The 24,583-nt window shown below is 41.5% G+C and overlaps 2 protein-coding genes across 5 annotated transcripts in view; one reads left to right on the plus strand and one right to left on the minus strand.

Annotated features, from left to right (window-relative positions):
• RSPRY1 (ring finger and SPRY domain containing 1) overlaps positions 1-18,575 on the minus strand; it is a 31,150-nt gene extending 12,575 nt beyond the window's left edge. The window contains exons 1-6 of one of the 2 annotated variants that reach the window (XM_059667967.1): positions 18,413-18,575; positions 5,850-6,354; positions 2,842-2,894; positions 2,029-2,141; positions 929-1,055; positions 102-160 (exon numbers count right to left, since the gene is read on the minus strand). In XM_059667967.1, the coding sequence (XP_059523950.1) occupies positions 102-160; positions 929-1,055; positions 2,029-2,141; positions 2,842-2,894; positions 5,850-6,199 (702 nt within the window). In that variant the 5' untranslated portion in view covers positions 6,200-6,354; positions 18,413-18,575. Of the gene's footprint in view, positions 1-101; positions 161-928; positions 1,056-2,028; positions 2,142-2,841; positions 2,895-5,849; positions 6,355-18,075; positions 18,326-18,412 lie in introns of those variants that run through there. The other variant, XM_059667968.1, reaches the window with a different exon arrangement.
• Positions 18,576-18,757: 182 nt separating this feature from the next.
• The window catches only part of PSME3IP1 (proteasome activator subunit 3 interacting protein 1), a 28,677-nt gene continuing 22,851 nt past the window's right edge, over positions 18,758-24,583 (plus strand). Inside the window, exons 1-2 of one of the 3 annotated variants that reach the window (XM_059667976.1) lie at positions 18,758-19,009; positions 19,652-19,772. The gene's annotated coding sequence lies outside the window, so the exon portion shown is untranslated. The remainder of the gene's footprint in view (positions 19,010-19,651; positions 19,773-24,583) is intronic. The other 2 variants (XM_059667975.1, XM_059667974.1) reach the window with 2 other exon arrangements.

Here is a 24,583-nt window from a genome sequence, read left to right on the forward strand (position 1 = left end):
ATAACTGATTCCATTCTCTGTGCCAATGGCTAAGCTGGCAATTTTAGAAAAATGCACCATTCTAAATGGCTAAGAATAACTAGCTTTGATGTCTCACTTACCAGACACTGCAGCAAATATTCCAGTATTCCTGGGCTAAGTAAACCTATACTTGCAGGACCTAGACGAATACAACAAACACTGGGTATAATTAAATGCGCCATGTTATTTTTTGAACAGTAACTATTTACAATACAATTGTTTTGGTAGAACTCTTACCAAGCACTCTCCTGCCCATGATCTTATTCAAGTCTCCCACTCGAGGTAGGGGACTGGTACTACCCCCAAATCATAGATGAGCAACTGAGTCCCCTCCCATGCCCTTCCACCCTCCAAGTGAAGCAACTTACTCCAGGCCACTTGGGGAGCACATGGCAGAGTATGAACCAGCACCCATTTGTTCTGATTTCTAAGCCACTGCTCCTTCCACCACGTGACATAGCCAGCTAGTCCCCTGTACTTGAATGTTAACCTTCCTAAAATGGGTACTATTCATAAAGAAGTTAAATATCTGTTTCTCTTCTCAGGAACTGCTCCAATTTAAAGTTCTTTTTCCTCTTCCCCCTACCTTTTATGTCTCTATCACCTAGCTAAACTTTTAGAATCTTTGTTATACTAAGTTCAGCCTTTTCTCCTATTCTTAATTTTAAAGCAAGTATGTACTACTTGTTTTTTTAAACTTCCCTCTGAAAATCCTCAAAGCTTAATTAGATTGCATTCACCTCTGTGGCCTTTGTGTACTTTTTTTCGTTATCCTTGTCCCTCAATTTTGCGGATGGGGGGGAGATTCTTCTTTCCGGTACCATTATAACTTATTAGCCCTGCAGTGCAATCTTCCCCTTAATGTCAAACAACTTAAGATCTTCTTGGTGGAGCTTTCCAGAGTTACCTGCTAGTTTCTCGGCCAAGCAGCCCAGGACAGCAGATGTGTTCCTGTGTTTGGCAGGATGACCTGAGTCCTGGCAGGCTACTTCTCCATTTAAATTCAGAATTTCTGTCAATTTCTGGAGTGCATCCTAAAATCAAAAATGAACAAGTGGATTTCATAAATACACTACTTAGGTCCCCCCACCCCCAAGATAATCCTCATCTGCAAAAGCTATAATGAGGTGTTAACTCAGAATAACCACACAGAAACGATATAATGTACCCGATATACCATTATTGATGGGAACTATTATTTGATTAACCTGAAAGTTGTATCACATAAATTGCTAAATTCTATTCCATTCAAAATGTAACAGTCATACCAAATATATGCTATATACTCTTGAATCATGAAATCATTTGGGTAGAATAAATCTACCCAAGTGCCATTATAATTTATAACAACAGGGCCTAGTGATGCTGAAGTAAAAAGTTACTTTAGGATAGAAACAAACCTCTTATAAGCCTAAGCAAGTCAATTCATCAGGGACTTGGCCAAAGACTTTTCCCTTTGTCCACATTGTTTTGCAATGTTGGACCTTAAGGTCTGAGGTTTAAACAAATGAAAGATGCCAGAACCCAGCATTTTAAAAAAGGGTTCCATAGAGCATGTGGACTAAGGCAATGAGAGTTTGAACTTTTGTTCTATGTAAGGGGTAATCAAGGTTATATAATCTTTAATGTATGAGTAAGACTCAAAAGTGCTTTCAGTATAACAGTTTTTTCTTAATAGAAAATGTGTAAAATTTTTGTTACGAGGAAATTGTTTAAATATAAGAAAATCAGCTCAGCAACTGATTCCTCTCTTCTAGTTTCCAAAGATTGTATTTTAGATTAAATGCCTCCATTTTTAACATTTTTAAAATTTTAAACTAAAGCTGTATAGTGAGCTATTGATAGGAGAATGTAGCACTTCATTGGTTTATATAATGAAATTAATACTGAATAAAACAGATACCAAGTGCATAAAGAGGAAATGCATTACATCAAATATTCCTTGTGGTCATTCATCCTGTGTTTAAGCACAGATGACAGTTTCATAAAAGATAAGTATTAACTTACTTTAGTGGGCAATGGACATTCATCTAGTAACAATGTTATAACAGCTGGTCCCAATGGATCTTCCAATGGAATAACTCTAATTAAAGACTGGACAACGTCCAACCATCCTTCATCTAAGAGCAAATCAAGAAGATTACATGATGGAGCCACTATTTTAAAAATGTGAAAATATATAACCTATGACCCAAGATGACTTCACATTAAAATAGAAACACTGTTGACCTTTATCCTGTAACGTTTTAGCAGCTAACATCTGGCATGGACATAGTCATCAATTGCTAGTAATCATGGTAGAGTCAAAGAATCCAAATTTACAGGAGTCTGGTGATGTTTTTGGCAGCTTTATCTGGAGAAAATTCAAGCTATGGTCCTGGATCCTCAAAATATGATTTTAAAAGTTTTTGGCATTTTATTTATGACATAGGAGTTAACCAAGAAGATTAAGTATCTGAAGTAGTTGGCTCTATTTTCAGAATTATACTTAGCAAATTGAGGGAGAAAAATTATTCTTCCCATTCTAGAAGAGTTATGGTCAAAGATCCATCAATGCCAAAAAAATTTTCTGGTAATAATTTCAATGAGATAAAACTATTACTGAGAGGTACAGCTACATATTCAGGATGCAATATACATTTCCTATCCCTTGTCTAAGAAAATTTCCATATACTAAGGGATTTTTTTCTTTGTCATACTGTTAAGTATTTGGGGGATCTTTTTTTTTTTTTTTAAAGTGGTCACATTTCTTTATAATTGTTAATTTCATAATCATTAATTCATTGGGAAGTATTTTTTTAAAAAAAACTTTAAAAATACCTGTTTCTGCCATTTCGTGCAATGTAATCATTGAATAGGGAGGTTCCTGATCACTGAAAAACAAACATTCAAGACATCAGACTTGAAGAAATGAGAAATGACAATTCCAAACAAAAGTTTACCCTCTACCCGACTGGCGTGGCTCAGTGGTTGAGCGTTGATCTATGAATCAGGAGGTCACTGTTCGATTCCTGGTCAGGGCACATGCCCAAGCTGCTGTCTCAATCGGCGTGCAGGAGGCAGTCAATCGATGATTCTCTCTCATCACTGATGTTTCTCTCTCTCTCTCTCTCTCTCTCCCCCCCCACTTCCTCTTTCTAAAATCATTAAAACACTTTTTTTTAAAGAATGATTTAAAAAAAAAAATACAGTGTATCTGCTACAGAAACTCTCTATTAAGAACTGTGCTCTCCTGTCAGATCAGCGTCACCCTTTCCTAAGTAACGAGGAGAACAATAACTACATTTTACAACTGCAGACACCCTTATAGGTGTATTCTTACTAGGCCCGTCTATCTTTCATGTCGTTTTAAAAGCCTTATAAACTTTATGTTATAAAATTCTTCTCCTTCAGTAGTTTCTAAAAAGCAAGCTATGTGACTCTGTTTATAGACTGACCGAACCCTGCTTTGCCATTATATTCTCTAAGGTAGCACTTCACATTTGTTCTACACCTGCCTTAGTTTTCTATCCTCAGAAAAGTTGTAACTCAGCACAACAGGTTTAAGGTGCAAGTTACCCGATTACTCAAATGTATATCACTTGCCTCATGGAAGTGAATGATGTGCTTTATCAGCAAGTTCTCTTATAATTTGCTGAAGATTGGAAATAAAGCTCCTACCTTGCACCTGGCTGGTGTGGCTCAGTGGTTGAGCGTCAACCTGTGAACTTAGGAGGTCACGGTACAATTCCGGGTCAGGGCCCATGTCCCGGTTGCTGGCTCAATCCCCAGTGTGGGGCCTGCAGGAGGCAGCCGATCAATGATTCCCTCACATCATTGGTGTTTCTCTCTCCCTCTCCCTTCCTCTCTGAAATCAATAAAAGATATATTTTTAAAAAATACATAAAGCTCCTACATTGCCCCAGACTCTCTGAATCACTTTGTAAAATATATGGCAAAATCTATTCTGTATCGGTTTTTCCAATGGACTTAAATAGCATTGCTTATGGTTTACTTCCTTATTTGGGAGGGACAACTTTTCACTACAGTTTTATGGTATGTTTTAAATTTCACCATGAAGAAATTTTATATAACAGCTTCTAGTCCTTTGCTTGAGTTTGGAAGATGTAAATGGCATAGATTTATTCAATAGGTATTTCCTACAAACATATTAAGATTACATTAAATTAATTCAGAACTACTGCAAAGGCTGGTTTTAATGAACTCAGTCAGGCCTTTCTGAACTATGGAGAATATGTATAAGAAACACTTTCCCCCAGCATGTTCCATAGCAGATAAAAAGATGTGTAGAACAGCCTGGCCCACGTGGTTCAGTGGTTGAGCGTTAACCTGTGAACCAGGAGGTCACAGTTCGATTCCTGGTCAGGGCATATGCCTAGGTTGTGGGCTCAATCCATAGTGTGGGGTGTGCAGGAGGCACCCAATAGATGATTCTCTCTCATCATTGATGTTTCATCTCTCTCTCTCCCTCTCCATCTCCCTTCCTCTCTAAAAGTCAATAAAAATACATTAAAAAGATGTGCAGAACAAATTTCTTTCTACGAGGGAAAACAAAAAACCACCTTAAAATAACATGCACAGATATACTTTGCTTTATGCTATGATTTTTGAGGAACTAAACAAAATCACATTCTAAAAACGTGATTATCAAATATTTAGACAATTAAATTTACTAGCAGAGCTTGAAGGAAAAACAATTCAGATATAACTTATAAAAAGCATTGTTATTATCTCATGACAACCCCTCTAAGAAAGGCATTATTCCCCTTCTAAAGATGAGGAACCTGAGGCTTAGAGAAGTCACTTCCCAGGGTCATGTAGCTAGTGAAGGGGCTGGGTTAGAATTTGAATCTTGGTCCATCATGGTTCATCAAAAATTCAAAAACTTTTGCTCCTAACTACTGAACTTTGTGGTTCAGTTAAAATATTTTTTCAGTTTGAACAATGCCCTTTGATTTCACCATTATTCAATCTGAGATGCCGTATTTAAGAGCTGGACAAAGCAGAGGGAAGCAAAGCAGGTACAGGTGTGCCCTGCAGTTTCCACTTACAATTTTCCCAAATGGATCTGAGAGGACCAAATAGGGAGATTAAAAAGGGGAGGAGGATGAACACTCCTTGATCTACGCTCGTAAGTTGCCAACACAAGCTGCGTGCAGGTATGCTCTGAATTTCTGGTCAGAGGAGTAGACAGGATAAAAGTGAGTTTTCGTGAAACCATTTCCTATTGTAGCCTGCAATACAAACTCACTTCATATTTACTATATTCCCTATAAAGACCAGATTTAATTAGTGTTTTCTGCTATAGAAATATTTAGACAGCCCTAGTCAGACTAAATACTTGGGCTCAGTGGATAGAGTGTTGGCCCGAGGACTGAAGGGTCCCTGGTTTGATTCTGGTCAAGGGTTCATAATTCAGTTGCAGGCTCCATCCCAGGCCCTGGTCAGGGCATGTGCAGGAGGCAACCAATTGATGTATTTCTCTCACATCGATGTTTCTCTCTCTCTCTCTCTCTCTCTGTCTCTCCCCCTCCCTTCCACTGTCTCTAAGAATCAGTGGAAAAATATCCTTGGGTGAGGATTGACAAAAAAGAAAAAGAAAAAAAAGAGAAATATTTAGACATTTCCAGTTGGGAGTAAATGTTAGTAAGTAAAAAAAACCCAATTGTAAAATATACTCTGCCACCAGAGGAAAAATAAAATATTCTCCCTTGCTTTACGAGCTCAAGGCTTGGCGAATACATCCTGTGAAGCGAAGGAGTCCAAGAATTATGGTTCCTGGCAGATCACTTTTCATTACAGAGGGCGACCGTTACTCAGATACTTACTTATCTACAAGAGTCCGTATGACTGCTAGTGTGTCCAGCACTAACCCATCTACATTTTGTTTCTTTCTCCGTGGTTCATGTGGTCCTCGGCCCCTCCTTGGTGGCCGAACAGGATCCCGGGATTGGTGCCTTATGTCAACAGTGGGTACTGCATTGTTCTCGGCCTGTTGCTGCTGGGTGTCAACACTATCTTCTGCTCCACTGTCATCTCGGCAGATGCAGGAGTTCCCCATGGCGGCAGCAGCACCTTCAGTCCCCAGGAAGTGGGCTATGTGTTCCTCAAGAGTCAACAGCAGACCCTGGCCAAGGCTTCTGCTTGCTAAGAACACGGCCCAACCAAAGACAATCATTTAGATAGTTTTCGGTTTTCCAAGTATTGTTTTCATAATCCGGGGTTGAGACACTTGCATCCTATCTGTTTTTAACAACTGAACGCTGAAGAAAGTTGCGGAGTTGATCTCCAACATTCTCAATTACAGGGAATCCTGGTCATCCAGCAGCAGCTCTAAAAGAAAAAGAAAAAAACACAAGGAAAATGAACCAAAGGTTTGTGGCTATTCAATGACTCAAACTTTTCTAGTTTGATTTCATAGATAGTAGGATTGCAATGAAGAATTGTCTTTGGTTATTTTTATAGGTTTCTGACTCAAAGAGGTATCTCTGCACGAGAGAATGAACAATCAATCATTGTTATCATTACATTATAAAATTGATCGCTAAACCATATCCTTGTAAACCATAGGAGTTACCATTGATTTTTTTTTTAAAAAGTATGTGTGGTTCTATATATAGAACTACATTAGAAAAATGTGCACAGTTGTTCAAGGGTTCCTTTCTTGGATAAAAAAATCAATTGCCTCCTTTCTTACTTTACATGTATGAGAAAATTTAATGTTTCAAATAAAATATCTAATTACAGAGGTTTGTTGTTAAAAAGTATGATAAAATTGTGATAGCACCCGTTTGATATCAAGAAGAATGAAAAGATAGGGCGTTCCACTTAAGTTACCCGAATACAGTGGTTTCCCATAGAGGCTCTCTTGAGAATTTACAGAAATCATACAAGTAGTTACAAAGTTTTTCTGTTATCTAAGCCAGATTCTGTCTGGGGAAAGGCAGACGCAACAAGGTTGCATTTTCACAATGATCAGTTTGTTGTATGACATAGCTGCTACACAGTTAAGAATAAGGATGCACCGTCTGTTTTTGAAAATACTGACCAAGCACCTCGGGTCAGGCACCATGCGGCCCTGGGAGAACTCGGCACGGTCCCTGTCCTCCAAAAATTCGTGGCTGGCCATTCTCATCCTACACAGTCTGTTTATCACTGAAAACCTAATGATAGAACTAGCTCTTCAGTAAACTGAAAAACCTGGTTAGGTCTAGAAAGAAAAATTTAGAAGCAGGAAACTGACCTGGGGCTGGTAGCAAAAAGTAAAAAGTCATGCCGAGACCTGGACCCATTAAGATTCAAATGGACACTAAACATTTGCTTTATTTACAATTAAGTCCTCTGATATTGAGCAATGGCTCAGGAATAAACATAAATTAAATGTATAATTCGGTGGGATTAGAAACAAGAGAAAAATTACTTCCGTTATTTGAACAGATTTGCAACAAATTATTTTAAACATTTGTCCAGTTTAATTATTGCTCATAAGTGGGAGTGGGCTTGAAGAAAGAGACAGATAAGATGGAGATAGAAAGTATGTGTGCCCTAGGTGTACTGGTTAATAATGCTGATTTTTTTCAATAGATGGAATTACACATATGTTGACATATATGCGATTTGATATGTATGCTATTTTGTTGTATTGCTCCTTCTGATTACCACTTGTTTCGATTGATGGCACACGCACTTTCTGAGCAGCACTTCAAAACGTAGGAAGAAGTGGAAAACTGGGTCTCTGAATGGTTTGCCTCAAAACAAGAAAAGTTCTATTGGGATGGTATCCACAAATTACCTGGAAGATGGGGGAAATGTGTAGCTAGTGATAGACATTACTTTGAATAAAGCACTTTTGATGATTATCGAGTTTTCTTTGACTACAAAATCCGAATTATTACGGTTAATAATGAGGATTAACCATTAATTGTTAAAAATTCAGATTAATCATTAACCCGTTAATAGTGCGGATTAACAATCAACCGGTTAAAAATTCGGATTTTGTAATCCAAAGAAAATGTCAACTCTTGTAAAGCTATTTGGAATAATTTAAAAAAGTATTGGGCGTGCTTGTGAGGAAAGCAGTGAGTTAAAAAGTTGTCGGATCACAAATTTTTTTTTAATATATTTTATTGATTTTTTACAGAGAGGAAGGGAGAGAGATAGTCAGAAACATTAATGAGAGAGAAACACCAATCAGCTGCCTCCTACACATCTCCTACTGGGGATGTGCCTGCAACCAAGGTACATGCCCTTGACCGGAATCGAACCTGGGATCTTTCAGTCCACAGGCCGACGCTCTATCCACTGAGCCAAACCGGTTTCGGCACGGATCACAAATTTTTTTTTTTAATATATTTTATTGATTTTTTACAGAGAGGAAGGGAGAGAGATAGAGAGTTAGAAACATCGATGAGAGAGAAACATCGATCAGCTGCCTCCGGCACATCTCCTACTGGGGATGTGCCCGCAACCCAGGTACATGCCCTTGACCGGAATCGAACCTGGGACCTTTCAGTCCGCAGGCCGACGCTCTATCCACTGAGCCAAACCGGTTTCGGCACGGATCACAAATTTTTAAATTTTATTCTATCCAAAACTTTTTCACTAAGGCTTATATGAACTGAATATAGAATAATTAATCTATGCAGCTCTCCATTTAGTATAGTCTCAAAGTAAGTGGAAGATATCCAATACATACAAAAAGGCATTTTTCAAAATATGACTAAATTAGGAGGTGAGAAGACAAAAACTGTGGGTTTTGTTTTTTTTTCTATTTCCAAATTGAACTCAAGTATAGCTTGGGTCAATTTCTTCTAAGTCACTTTCCTTATTTAACCCAGAAAATGATGTCAACTACCAAATTTGTCAGAGAAGAAAAATGAGTAAAAAAAAAAAAAAAAGTTTTCAAATATTTCAAAACCAAAGACTTTCTTTTTTAAGAACGAGCTGTAAAGACCCGGTGTAAAGAAGAGATGAAATAGGTGGGAGAAGCTGTGAGGCATTTCAAAGGTAAGGCTATAAAACATAAAGGAAAAAATATGAGCTATTATCTTTTGAAACGTTCTGAAATGAGCATATACCGAGTGTTTTTGAAGTTACAGCCAAAGGCAGGGCACATAAATAAGCAGAGTGCATGAGCTTTCCGATTTATGCAGCACTAAAAACCTATAGCTCTTCCTCTGGAAAAGGCTGTCACTCCTGATACTTTTCTCAGAGAACAAACTGTGAATAAATACTTCAGGCAAAAGCCTGGGCCGTGAACTTAAACAATTACTCTGTAGAGCGCTTTATCTCATTCCAAAAGCATTATGTGGACCATTGTTTTAAGACAGTAACACTCAGGCTCCAGAGCTGGTACAGGATGCCAGAGGCCACCGACAGCACAGGGGAGGGGCTTTGCAGTCAGAAAGATTGGGCACAGGGCCCGGCCTGCAATGTTGACAGCTAAGCATTCTAATTACCCTCACTATAGACACACTTTACAACAGGGAGAGAGTAATACTTCTTACACCTCACAGTGCTACTGTGAGGATTAAATCAAACAGTGCTTATAAAACAAATGGCACAGTGCCTATACTTAAAGGATCCCCAAATGCAAGATGTTCTTAGAAAATGAGACCTAGCTAATCAGAGGTAAAATAATCGGGGAGGTGGGACTCTGGAGTAAGACTTGACTTAAGAGCACTAAGATAGCCCTAACTGGGTTGGCTCAGTGGATAGAGCGTCGGCCTGCAAACTGCAGGGTACCAGGTTTGATTCCAGTCAAGGGCATGTACCTTGGTTGTGGGCACATCCCCAGTACGGGGTGTGCAGAAGGCAGCTGATCGATGTTTCTCTCTCATCGATGTTTCTAGCTCTCTATCCCTCTCCCTTCCTCTCTCTAAATAATCAATAAAATATATTTTTTTAAAAAAGAGCACTAAGATAACAAAATAGTTTATCTTTTCTAGAACTCATCTACCTTGTACTGAAATAACCTTTACTTAGCTATACCTCTAGACTACACCTGGGAAGAGATTGTAGTTTAATCATCCCAAAGGTGATGAGCATTCAAAGCCCTTAGGTACTTCTTTTCAAACTGCTGGTTCCACTCCAAATAGCCAGAGTCAGAATTTCTAGGCTGTGGTCCAAGCAAGTGCTTTCTTAAAAGCTCCCCTGGTGATGCCCGCCCAGTGTAGCTCACCTGTTGAACATGGAACCAAGAAGCCACCAGTTTGATTCCCAGTCAGAGCACATGCCCAGATTGTGGGCTCGATCCCCTGTGGGGGGCGTGCAGAAGGCAGCTGATAGATGATGTTTCTATCTCTCTTTCCCTCTCCCTTCCTTTCTCTCTAAAAAATCAATAAAAACATATATATATATATATATATTTTTTTTAAAAAGAAGCTCCCCAGGTGATTCTGTTGGGACCAGGTCTGGAAATCACTGCATATAGAACCTAACAAAGAATTGGCACAGTAGGCAGGACCTACTACTGACTGGATGATGGGACAAACTGAAACACGAATGGGTGATTCTTCTGGGTTCAAAAAAGTTAACCTACGCCGAAACCGGTTTGGCTCAGTGGATAGAGCGTCGGCCTGCGGACTGAAAGGTCCCAGGTTCGATTCCGGTCAAGGGCATGTACCTGGGTTGCGGGCATATCCCCAATAGGAGATGTGCAGGAGGCAGCTGATCGATGTTTCTCTCTCATCGATGTTTCTGACTCTCTATCTCTCTCCCTTCCTCTCTGTAAAAAATCAATAAAATATATTAAAAAAAGAAAAAGCTAACCTTTTTTCCAGGAAAATGGATTGACTATATTTGGAGTGGTCAGCCAAAATACCCACTAGAACACAGCTACCTCCATTAGTCATTATGTACAATGCACAGCAACACAATGAGTAAAACAGCTCCCCATATGTCTCACCAGATGTACCCTATGGAGCATCATAATGAACCTAGACCTAGATGGTACCTTGCTCTTGGGCAAGGTCATCCAAGGGCTGACAGACTGAATGAAGGAGAAAATGAATAAGACTAGAGATTATGTAAACCTGTAATGCCTACATCCTTCACCTTAACTTTGAAGACTACTTAGCATTAGATGGTCAGTCAAGTCCATCTGAGGCCAAAGACAAGCTAGTCACAAAATTTAAACACATACAACTATTAAATCTGCGGCCATGGCAATCATCCACTGATATGGCAATTATCGATTGTATTAATGATGATGATACCCCCAGATGCCATTGCTTAGCAGAAAGACTTCTCACCATCTAAACGGTAATGCTTTTTAAGTCATTATATTGTTCACAGCAATTTTTCTGCAAGAGCATAATTATAATCAAGCATTTCCTTTGTGAATCTATTTCTCTGAAGAGTAGTATTAATTTTGATTTATTCTATTTTAAAATTGATTTTAGAGAGAGGAAGGGAGAGAAATGTTGATGTGAAACACTGATCAGTTGCCCTCCCCTGTCACATGCCCTGACTAGGGATCAAGTGTGCAGCCTGTCAAGACAGGGAATCGAACCTGCCACCTTTTAGTGTATGGGATGACGCTCCAACCAATGGAGCCACACCGTCCAGGACTGACTCTTTTTTTCAGAAGAAAGTAAAGACTATGCCTTCCCCTTCTGTCTTATTTATGATTTATTAGATTTTTGTATTTTATATATTTTATAAAGCTGCTCTGAGAGGGAAGAAAATCAAACTTGGGTTCTCAATAAGTTTTGTGTTAAAGCAATGAGGTCTGGTACTCAAAACACAGACCTCTATCACCATAAACAGCTCACCACAAGAGACATCTGGCCAACTGGTCTAATCCTCTCTAACAAATGGTCCAGGAATCAATGATTCAGCTCTTCAAATATTTGCTTGCATTCGATCATAAGACAGCTCAGTGACATTAAGAACACTTCCTTTTCTCTGAAAATAAGACTTTAGGATTATGTTGCCCAGGAAGGAGAGGCTGGTTAAATAAATGACCATAGGAATAAAAACCAAACTGTGGGCGTGAAATTACTGTTGCTGTCATCTTCGCTTTATCATTCCCAAATAGTGTTACAGGATGCAGCGTTTTTTTCCAACTCACTTCTCACCCGTCAAGGCTAAATCACAGAGCATAAAAAGTAACAATAGATAATGCACCGGAAATGTTCATGATTTTCTCTCATTAGAAAATGTTTTGGGTGTTTTCCTAAGATACTCTTATAAGTGATAGTTCTTTGTGCATGTTTATTAGCCCCCAATATTTTTATGAAAATTTCATACATACAGCAAAGTTGAATTTTACAGTGAACACCTACATACCCGCCATCTGGATTTTACCATTAATATTTTACTATACTTGCTTTATCACATATCTATCCATCTCTACCCATCATCCATCCATCTCATTTTTTTATGCATTTCAAAGTAAATTACAGGCATCAGTATACTTCCCCCTAAATAGTTCAGCATACATATCACTAACCAGACTTGAATATATTTTTAGAGGTTAGATTTACATATAATGAAATGTATAAGTGCTATGCATATATGTGCAGAATTTTGTCAAATACATACACCTGTGTAACTCAAACCCTATCAAGACAGAGAGCCTTATCCAGAAATATATTTGCTCTTATTTTTAACACACACACACACACACACACACACACACACACACACACACATACATATACATATATATTGATTTCAGAGAGGAAGGGAGAGGGAGAGAGATAGAAACATCAATGATGAGAGAATCATTGATCAGCTGCCTCCTGCACTCCCATACTGGGGATCAAGCCTGCAACCTGGGCATGTGCCCTGACTAGGAATTGAACCGTGACCTCCTGGTTCATAGGTGAATGTGTTACGGGCTTGATCCTCAGTGGGGGATGTGCAGGAGGCAGCCGATCAATGATTCTCTCTTATCATTGATGTTTCTATCTCTCCCTCTCATTTCTCTCTGATATCAATAAAAATGTATTTTAAAAAGAATTAATTATAGAATACAGTCTTATATGAAACATAAGACGAATCCTTTCAGCATTCAAAAAATGTATTAAAGTATAAAATTTAGGGCTGGGATAGATTAAGAAATTCCCAGAAGCAAATAATAGTTAAAAAAAAAAAAGAGAGAGAGAGAAAGAAAGAAAGAAAAAAGGAGGAGTAAATAATCCCTGCTAGGTCTCAAGACTGAAAATTTTGCCTTGGACCCAAAAGGAAACACTACAGAAGAACTGAGGTAAGTGCTAATGATGGCTGCAGCACAAAGGAGAAAAACATAACACTCCACCATGCTGGGGATTTTCGCCCCGGGGACAAAATAATAGGAACTCATACAGATGTGTTATTTAAACCGATGATTCATAATCTGAAGGATAGGGTTTTCTAGTAAAGAAAACTCTTTACTATTAAGAGAAGCAAACAAAATGTATAAACAGCATGGATAACAACACTTTCCTTAATGAAATCTACTTAAAATGGTGTCTGAAAACACTCAGTTGGATACCCATAAGCTAAAAGGTATTCAATAACGACATTAAGTGAATTTATTCTAAAATCTGTAAAAGTAGAGAATGTTTCCAAAATACTAACCACTTTGAAAAACAAAAAACATTCAATAAATATGATTATAATGCTTACATGCCAGGCCCTGAGCAGAGATGGAAAAAAAAGGTCCCTCATGCTCTTGGCAAAGAGACGAAGGACAGCAATAGCCCACACCCGGAGGGCCCGACCCATAACGTAATACCCGCCAGTGAAGCCTCCGGGTGAAGCATCACCGGGATCACCAGGAGCAGGCCTCTCATTCCTCCATTTTTCCAGTGGAAACGGAACTTAGTAACATCAAGGATTTCTGTCCTAGCAAGTTTTTAGGTGACTACACATCAGCATTAGCAAAAAGGGTATGGAGGGTTTATATTTGCATTGCCACACATTCATGTCTTAAATTATAAGCTAAAGATTGTTGGTACAAATATCCTGACCACAGTGAAAGGTAAACCAAATGCCCATAAATTAAATTGATAACGAAGCTAATAGTAGTTCTGCTGAAAAACAAAACCACCAAAAACCACAAGAGGAAGCGCCATGGAAAACAAGCACCATCCCGATGACTGAAGGAACCGCTCTCCGCACATGAGCACGTGACACGCAAGCAGCTTTGCCCGGTGCCAAGGTTCCCAGGCCAGGCGTCCTGGGAGAACAAGGTGTCAGACAGCAGTAAGCTCTGGTGTGCTGGTTTTGGTTTATGAACACCATGTTTTAGCAACTCTTAATGATTCACTTGGTAGGTTATGAATAAGTAGCCCTTAGGCATGTGTAAGTATGAATAACTATGAAGCAATAAGAATCGGAAAAAAGGAGCTGCTCTTCCCACAAGGTGGGTGGGGCAGGGTAGGAGTCAGACTTTGGGAACCAAGGCACCAAGGGATCACTGGAGAGAAAACGTGATTCTTCAGAAGGTAGAAGGGGTGAGAATAAGCTAACACTGTAACATTAAACTATGAGGTAATAATAAACTGGCTAAGTAAGGTATTTCAAGCCTTCTATTTGATGTGTATAGGACCCATGAAATTATGCCTGGAAACTATAATTTCAAGCAATAAGAAAGCTATGAGCAGGGTTCATTCCTTAACAAACTTAAGGAGTGCATCAATTCTTTGCTATCTTAAAATGCATTCTTAGTTTTCAAAAACTCAGAAAGGGAGAAAGGGGAGTCCCCCACTGTTGATAAGATTAACTTTACCTCATTTAGCCCTGTATGTATCACAGTTATCCACAGTTAAATATGCTCTTAAACATGCTCTTGCTTGCTGAAAAAAATACAGCAAGCAAGCATTTCCTTTTGGAATGGACACTGAGAGTGAAGTATAAGAAATATGTGCTTTTTTTCTAACCATAAAGATTGGCAAGATAACTATTTCAGAAGCTGACTTATTGAATAGATAAACCAAAGGGAAAATGCTCTTTCTTTTACACTCCTAAAACTTGTAAGTCTCCTAAAGGCTGTGGCCCAAGTTTTGGTTCACTACTTCCTGACTATTCTATTTTTCAATTTTCTAATTTGAATACGGGGGGGTAGAAGGGGATAACCATGCAATTTCAATGGTAAATGCTGTGAAAATATCAAATATTTGAGAGAGGCTAAATTGAGAGCTTACTTCCCCAAATAACTCTTTTGAAATACATTACTGGTTCCACTGTGGTTCCCATCTGTGGTGCAACCCAGTGGCTATCACCTCCTACTTTTTTTTTTTTAATATATTTTATTGATTTTTTACAGAGAGGAAGGGAGAGAGACAGAGAGTTAGAAACATCGACGAGAGAGAAACATCGATCAGCTGCCTCCTGCACATCCCCTACTGGGGATGTGCCCGCAACCAAAGTACATGCCCTTGACCGGAATCGAACCTGGGACCTTTCAGTCCGCAGGCCGACGCTCTATCCACTGAGCCAAACCAGTTTCGGCCACCTCCTACTTTATAAAGATCCCACCACAAAGCAGAAAATCTCCAATTTAAAGTAGTGATTTCCGTCCTCAAGAATTCCTAATAACTTCTCAAACTAGATCGCTATTAGAGTATCCAAGAGAGTTGTATTTTAAAGGATGCAATGTGACATCTCCTTTCATTATAACAAATTATTATTAGGGAAGGTATAGGCCAGTGATGGCGAACCTTTTGAGCTCGGCGTGTCAGCATTTTGAAAAACCCTTAACTCTGGTTAAGTTAGAAATTTTTTGATATTTGCAACCATAGTAAAACAAAGATTTATATTTTTGATATTATTTTATATATTTAAATGCCATTTAACAAAGAAAAATCAACTAAAAAAATGAGTTCACGTGTCATAGGTTCGCCATCACTGGTATAGGCAATTCTTGACAGACCGAATGAAGCTTATGAGTTGAAATAAACTGTTGTAAATGCACTTCAGGAACCCACAACGATTTTTTTTGTTGTTCTCTTGCCAAAACATACTTCAGAGTTGTTGTTCTTCCCCATTCACTACAGAGTAGCAGACTATTATACAAAATGTTAAGTTTTTATTTCCTCTTGATTCTTAGCCAATTTACTAAGTGAAAAGTTATTTTGCTGACAAAGCAGAAAAAGTCCACATAGGGTATGCTAGGACAACTTCCTATAATCAATAACTTAAAAATAATCACGGAGTACAGAAATAATGCAGTGTTTGTGTAAACAGCCAAAAGCAGGTCACAGACAGACATTAGGCAGTAGGTCAGGACAACGGGTATCCTGGAAAATGAGAAACCTTACAAAATCACCACAGTGATTCTTTTTTAAAAGACCCATGAAATGTAAGACCAGAAAAACAGGAAACACGAGTCAGCTTTTTGTTGAAAAGCAACAAGCTTCAAAAAAATTATAAATGAGTGAATATTTGGAAAACCAACTCTAACAGATGCCACTAACTAGACATCAGGAAAATGTCACACCTGGACACAAGTGTCTTCTCACCTCATAGAGGAGCCACCCAGCAGGATGCCACCCCAGGAAATGCAAACTCTATCGGTGGTGGAAAACAAACCATGTGGAAGAGGGATTTAAAAGCAATTGCTCATCTTTAGTTTGAAACTACTATAGGAAGGCATAATGTCCATGGAGGAAAAAGGAAGTCTCACTTACAAAATCACAACCGAGGAAGGAAGAAAGATTTCCTACCTGTAGACATCCAAAGGCCATGAAAACAAAGAAACAATATATATGTTATATATATAAAACACATATATATATATATATATGAAAAAAGGGGAGGTAGTTTACATTATTGAGATGAAATTACATGGAAGAAAATGTCAGCGGTCAGCAGACAAACTTCCTGAAGGAAAAGGATTATGTTCTAGGGCTGCCTCCTGCCAGCACCACCAGCATTTCAGAGTAAATTAAAACTCTGAGCAAACACTGGGAATCTCTCCACCCCCATCGCCGCAGGGGTTGGAACCTTGGGGTTGGAGTATGATAGGGCCTACGCAGCTGTGAACCTGGACGCTTTCGGTCCCGCATGGCTCCCGAAGTGATGGACCATTACTGTGTGAAAGCGAACTCCTTGCATCTACCAGTGGTTCTCAACCTTCCTAATGCCGCGACCCTTTAATACAGTTCCTCATGTTGTGGTGACCCCCAATTTCATTGTTACAAATTGCACCTAATGAAAGCCTAGTGATTCATCACAAAAACAACATGTAATTATATATGTGTTTTCCGATGGTCTTAGGCGACCCCTGTGAAAGGGTCGTTCGGCCCCCCAAAGGGGTCGCGACCCACAGGTTGAGAACCGCTGGACCCAGCTTTGGTTTAGAAAGTGCCTCCACTTTCCTTCCTCAACAGCAGGCCCTCGGGTGGCACAATCACAGACCTTGCCACACCGGGTGACGTTACCGGACAGACCTGGGTTGGTGGAGTCACTTGTCTGAGGCGTCCAGCCCTTAAAAGTTCAAAGTGCACCACTCCGAGGAGATCAGCCTTGTTCAGAAAGGGCAGCCCTGCAGTCTCGGGGGACCATCTCGGCCTCGATGTCTCCCCCCAAAGACAGGGAAACTGAGGCAGCCGGGAGGGGGCCAAAGCTGGATCTAGCCTCGCGCAGGGAGCCTCGGTGGGAACGGACTCCTCCCACCCCACCTGCACGAAGCCCCGAAGCAGCTGGATTCCGTGGTCAAGACCCCGGGTCAGGCTCCGAGGGGACCGGCGTGCCATTCCTGCTACCGGCTCACCGATCCTCCCCGAGGCTTTCCCGCGGATCGGGGTCTCTCCTTCCCAGAACTGCCCAGCGAGCCCCTCTCCCCGAGGCCCTTGCCCGCTTTCCACGCCGGGCCTCCGGGAATCCGCTAGCTCGGGCTCCAGACTCCTAGCCCCCCTCTCTCTCTCCGAGGCATCTCTCCACCCCGCGGCATTTTTATGGCTCCCGGGGGAATGTCTGCTTCGCACCCGGGCCACCTAAAACCTTAAACTCCACAAAAGGAAACCCTCCCAGAGCGTCCTCCCATCTGCCCCTTCCGCCCCGGACACCCCCGAGAGCCCTCCTAAAATGTCAGGAGCCTCCCGGGAGCTGCCTGCCTCTCACCTGGGCCCCTTTCGCCGCGGCCTTCTCAGAAGGGCGACCCCGAGCACCTCCTCCGGTCAACATCCCCCTAAAGGGGGAACACCCTCTTCCAGGAACCTCTTCAGGCGCCTTCCGCGCGGGCCTCCGTGGAGAATCTCCGGGCTGTTTCCCGGGCTCTGCCAAACGCCGCCCTTCCGGGGCCCCTTCCCCGAGCCTCCCCCGACCCCAGTCCGGTCTCCCCGCCGCAGACTCGGGGACTGTCCCCTCCCTCCCCGAGACGTCCCCTGCCCTCGGACTTCCCCCCGCTCCGCGTCCCCAGGGGCTTCCCGGGGCACCGCGGCTGGGCTGCGGCACTGACTTGCTCCAGCTCCCAGGTCCGATCGAGAGAGGGGGAGGCAGCGGCGGCGCGACTCCTTTGTGACAGGTCCGAGAGAGCGGTAAAGATGGACGCGGGGCCACGGCGCTGCCATTACGTGCCGGGCCCACCCCCGCTCCGTACCGCCCCAGGCCCGCCTTCAGTCCCCTAGGAAACGCCCCTTCCTCGGTGGCAATCCCTCTCCCTGACAACCAATCATCTTTCCTGGGAGGCATCACGTGATCTCACGGCCCGGCCCGCCCCCCAGGCGCGAGCTGGCCAATCCGCTGGCTGAGGGGTGAATGGCCCAATCCAGTGTCTCCCGCCCGCTTTCCGGGCACCGGATTTCCATCGGACTCCCGGGGAGGAAGAGAGTCGCGGATTGGGTTTCGCCGCCGGAAGCGGCGTGGACTTTTGTTGTGGCGGCGAGGAAGAGGAAGCCCTGAAGGGTCAAAAGGAATACAAAAGCAAAGGCTATTTTCTTTTTCTGGTCTTTCTTTTTTTTAACCCCTAAAAAGTAAGCGGCGTTGACGTTGGCGGTGGAGGTTCAGGGGTGAGCGCTACCGAGGACAGGGTGTCCCGCCTCCCGCGCGTTGGTAGGTGAGTGTGGCCTGGGCCCGAGCCAGGCTGCGAGACCTGGGCTCCAGCTTCTTCGCCGAGGAGATGGGGGGCTGTGTCTGACTTGAGGTTTAGGGCCAGGCCTGTTCTCAGTCTGTGCACTCGCCCAGTGTCCTTGGCCGCCGGGGCCAGAGGTTTGCAGAACGCAGCCTGAGGGGGGCCGAGGGAGCCCGCGGGGTGGCCTCCAGGTCGAGTCGGGGAGGATACCTGGCCGTTTCCAGCGGAATGGGGACTTTGGGCTTCTTGCTGGCTTCCCTGCACCTTCTCTACGAGGTGGGGCCACCAGGGCTCCAGGTGAGGAGCGGGCGCTATTCCTAAGGTCTTGGAACGGCTCCCGGCTCCTCGGGAGATGTGGGGAGGCCTGGTTGGAAATGGTGTTTTCACAGCATGTGAGACGGGAAGCACATTTTTATTATGTACCAAGTACCAGTCGCTGGAGCGTGCTCGTTTTTGCAGAAAACTTAAGCAGCTGAGACCGAGAGTTGAAGCACGTTGCTGGAGAGTTGGTGGCCCACGTGGATGCCAACGTCCGCCCGGGGGTTAGAGGAGGACACCTGTTCGGACTTAGCAGTGGTTCTTGAACTAGTAGAAAACAAGCTCTTCTGCGGCCCTTTTAAAATGCAGATTCTCGGACCCCATCCCATCCCCGGATAGTCTGACTGAGTAGGTCTGGAGTGGGACGCAGGAAACCAGGTGCCGGGTGGTGGTCAGATTTCCCCATGACTTCTTGGGTACCAGCTGCGAGGTAAGACGTGTTGATTTCTTCAGCTGTTTGGTGTATTGCTGTGTTCAGAGGGACCCCATAAAATGGTTCGGAGGACAGTGCTTCTGAAATCCTGGAAAGGAGTCCCTGCGCGTTGACTCCTTTTTGATACAAGAGTTGAGCTGAGATAAAAGCAGCATCTATAGTCTTTCAAATGCAGCTTGAGCTAAGCTGTTAACAGTTTTTCAGGGTCTGCAAGCAGAGGATGGCCAGTTAACCTTTCTCACCTGAAGTCTTGGTGCCTTTTACCCCAGTGGGCAGTTTCTTTGTGGTTTTTAGAGAGGGAGAATCACCTCAAGACCTTCTACCTGGTTAGCAGTCTTTCCTTTCACCATCTAAGACTCTTGATGTTTGGTGAGAGTCAAGATGCCGCTTCAGAAATGGAAAACCGCATATCTGGTAAACAAAGTAATTTAAGTGCCTGGCTCGGCCATAGGCTCAGCCATAGTGGAATTACACCTGGGTGGCAGCTGAATTAAGCAATGGCAGTGTGCTCACTGGGGATCACCTTTGGATCCCACTTCATTCTTAAATAGGCTCTGTTTCCCTCTTCACTGTGGGGTGTTTCAAAGATTGTTCAGTCTTTATCTTCGGGTTTCTGCATTTGTTTGGTGTTAGACTTCTTGAATTTGTGGAGTAGTGTCTTTCATTAGATCTGTCAAATTCTCGGCCATTTTATATCCATCTATTGCTTCTGCCCCATTGTTTTTATCTTCTTTACTGATTTAACAGAGACCTTTTTACTCTGTTCTCTTCTCACTTTATTATTTTTATACTACATTCTGGATAATTTCTTTTTCTTTAATTCTCTAACCTATTTCTAATGTGTCATTAAACTCATCCATTGAAATCTTAAATTCAGTTACTGCATTTTTTTCCCCATGAAGTTCTATTTGGTCTTTTCAAATGTGCTCTACCACGGTTTTACAGCTTCTTGTTCCCTGCTATTAATTTTGAGGCTTGGTTTTTGTTTCTTTACACGTGATAAGTGTAGTTGTTTTATAATCTGAATGTTTTAAATCGATTGTCTGAATTCCCTTTGAGTCTGTTTCTGTTGCTCGTTATTTATGCTCTTGTTCTTCCCACTTCACTTTTTTACCTTGAAGGTGTAGTTCTTTGGCGTACCAGGTTAACATGGAGAAATAAATAGATGGTTATCAGACTTCACATCCTATTTGGGCTTTAGTTTCTTTTGCTTCACAAAGGCACCAAAACAACAGCATTAAGGTCAGAGAAACCCTTAGGATGAAAACAAGTTTGGATAATGGCTCTATTTCTGGTTTTGGATTTGGGGCAAATTCTTTTCTTTTTTTTAAAAAATATGTTTTATTGATTTTTTACAGAGAGGAAGGGAGAGGGATAGAGAGTTAGAAACATCGATGAGAGAGAAACATTGATCAGCTGCCTCCTGCACACCTCCTACCGGGAATGTGCCCGCAACCAAGGTACATGCCCTTTACCGGAATCGAACCTGGGACCCTTCAGTCCGCAGGCTGACGCTCTATCCACTGAGCCAAACCCGTTAGGGCTTTTTTCTTTTTTTAATATATTTTTATTGATTTCAGAGAGGAAGGGAGAGAGAGAGAGAGAGAGAGAGAGAGAGAAACATCCATGATGAGAGAGAATCCTTGTTTGCTTCCTCCTGCACGCCCCCTACTGGGGACTGAGTCTGCAACCCAGGCATGTGCCCTTGACCAGAATTGAACCTGGAACCCTTCAGTCTGCAGGCCAATGCTCTATCCCCTGAGCCAACCCAGCTAGGGTTTGGGCAAATTCTTTACTATCTTGTTAGCTTTTCTGTTTAAGAATTATTTTAGAAATTTCTTCCAGTTATTTAATTAAATTAGTTAATTTTTTAAACATATTTTTTAATTGATTTTAGAGAGGAAAGGAGAGGGAAAGATAGAAACATCAATGATGAGAGAGAATCATTGATTGGCTGCCTCCTGCACACCCCATACTGGGGATGGGAGCCTGCAACCTGGGCATGTGCCCTTGTCTGGAATTGAACCCAGGACTCTTCTGGCCACAGGCTCTATCCACTGAGCCAAATGGGCTAAGGCTATTTAATTTATTTTTTATCATAGAAGTACAGGATTGGTGTCAATTACCTTACTATTTCTGGAAATGAAAGCACCCTTCCTTTCGTTTTGATTTTGGAATGTGAAATTTGTGATTTCTGGCAATCTCGAGTTACAGATTATTTTTCTTTGTATGCCTCAAATTTCCACCACTTTTCACCGCAGTGTCACAGCTACTATCAAAATTAAGCTTCCCTCATGCTTTCCCTAATCTCCCTTTTCTGAACTAAGCTTCTATTTTCTTACAGCATTTACTCTTACTCTGCTTTTCTAAATTGCTCATGTGCCAACCTTCTTTCTTACTGAATGGGAGTTCCTCACTTGTTAATAGTTGAGCGCCAGGTTAGTGCCTAGCACTGTGCCTTCCACGTAATAGGTCCCCTGTAAAAACTGACTTCAAAAATACAACTGAATGAGTTAGTAGACCTTATGTGTGGTTGTGTACTTTGCATTACTTCTTTCTTTTTTAAAAAAAATTTGATCTTGAGAGGAGTTATATAAAGCCTGGGGGAGGGGAGGTATGTCTTAGTGTGGGTTAGGTTCCAAAGCCAGCCCAGATGCAAAATGATCAAAGCTACCCTCGAAAATCTCGGGGAGCATTATGATGGATGTAGGCATACCAGCGCAGCAACATTCCAGCATGGCCAGGTTTCCTCCAGCTTTGGAGCAGATGCTGTTTTTTCTCCCCGTGAGCCCCAGATGAAGTAGTTGGTTTACATTTAGGAGTCACAATGTGTAACAGATACAACTAATATTAGACTCATACACAGTGAGGGACGTGTTTATACACTGAGTGGCACGCATGAACTGGGGAACTGAGGATCAGCTCAGGGAACCAATAATTTAAGCTCTCTCTTTTTTTCTCCCAGTGCATATAGATGAATTCAGGTAAATGCACATATAAATGAGACTCACTTCTCATGTTACGGGAAGACAAATGCATATATAGGTGTGTTGGGTGTTTTGTTTTGTTTTAATAATTTTCTGTTGTTAATCCTCACCTGAGGATATTTTTTCCATTGATTTTTTTTTTTAAGAGAGAATGGAAGGGAGAGGGAGAGAGAGAGAAACATCAGCTGGTTGCCTCCCTCATGAGCCCCATCCAGGGCTGGGATCCAAGGATCATCAAACCCGAGACCCTTCAGTCAGTCCATGGGTCATTGCTCCAACCACTGAACCAAACCGGCTACGGCCAAAAATAACCTTATTGCATGTGTTTTTTAGATGCCTAGACGATAAGAAGGTTATACCAATTGTTCTTCATAATAAAAATTTTAAATATGAATTAAATTGCTATGTTGTACCCTCATTTTTAGGTTCTTTTAGTTTCCTTCGGTACTGGGGTAGGTTAAATAAGCGTCGTTAGAAAAGCGAAGATTACTTTGTCTAATAAATGCTAACAGAGTGTTCTCTGTTAGTAGTTGTCATTCTCCGAAGTTTTGTAATAGGGGAAATTGGCTTGATCTAAATGACTGTAGCTGGTAGAAGAGCCTTATAGCCAGAAAGCAGTCTTTGCTTGAAATATAGCTGAGTTTGCCAGATGGAGAATTCCTCATAGTTGTGACTTGAACATTAGGGTAGAAATGTAGAAAGAGCAGTGCTTAACTATATTGACAAAAAGAAAGTGTATTGGCTGGCCGGTGTGGTTCAGTGATTGTCAACCTGTGAACCAGGAGGTCATGGCACATGCCTGGGTTGTGGGCTCCATCCCCAGTGGGAGGTGTGCAGGAGGAGGCCAGTCACTGATTCTCTCTCATCATTGATACTCTCCCTCCCTCACCCTTCCTCTTGAAATAAAGGAAAGTGTATTGTCCTGTTGCTTTTGCTACTCAAAGAGAGAAGCTTTCGATCACCCTAACACAGAGTTCCCCTGATGTATTTTTACACTTGCTAAATAAAGTCAGAATTAGGGTGTATGATGGTCAGTGCTGCAAACACTTAAGTAGTCTGCCATCACAAAATTTAATTCCATAGGAAACCAGATCTCTTTAGCTTCTATTATGGCACTAGCTAAGTGGAATAATTTTTTAGTTCAGCAATAGCAATTATTTTTGCACGCAGCAATGTAAATTTTGTATCTTAAAACTTATGTGTCATGCTATGTGAGACACTAAGCCCATTTTGTCCCACAAACCTGGAAATTAAATACCACAGTCTCCAGTGCAAACACAGTAGATCAGTGTATTACGGTTACTTGGCTTGAAATATAAGAACTTTGTTTTTTTTGGCTGTCAAGCAAATGTGAAAACTATGTTCTTTATTTGTATCAGTTTGACACTTTTAAGTTTGGACAAAGTGATTTGGGTATGGTTTTTCCATGAATTCCCTCTTTGAAGAACTTATTTCTTTTTAAAATAATGTAATGTTAAGTTTGATCTTTTAACTCAGGTCACCTTGAAGAAAAAAGTTATGTGAGTAAAGGAACGTTGACAACATTCTTTCTAAAATTAAACACAGGACAAAACAAGTGTTCCCACATGAATCTTTATAGTTGGACCCTAGGATTTTATTTATTTATATTTTGTTTTGTTTTCAATTATTCTAGCAAACAAAGGAGAGAAATGAGACTTGTAAAAATTTAGCTGGGCAGTAGGAATTAGAAATAAATACTTTAACTTCCGGTTTTTCTGTCATTTCCAGAAGGACGTAAATGAATTGTAGGTACTCATCACCTTCCTATTGCGGAATAAACAGTGAATGAATTTTGGACTC

The sequence above is a fragment of the Myotis daubentonii genome, chromosome 15 (genome assembly GCF_963259705.1).
Source record: "Myotis daubentonii chromosome 15, mMyoDau2.1, whole genome shotgun sequence".
Lineage (NCBI taxonomy): Eukaryota > Metazoa > Chordata > Mammalia > Chiroptera > Vespertilionidae > Myotis > Myotis daubentonii.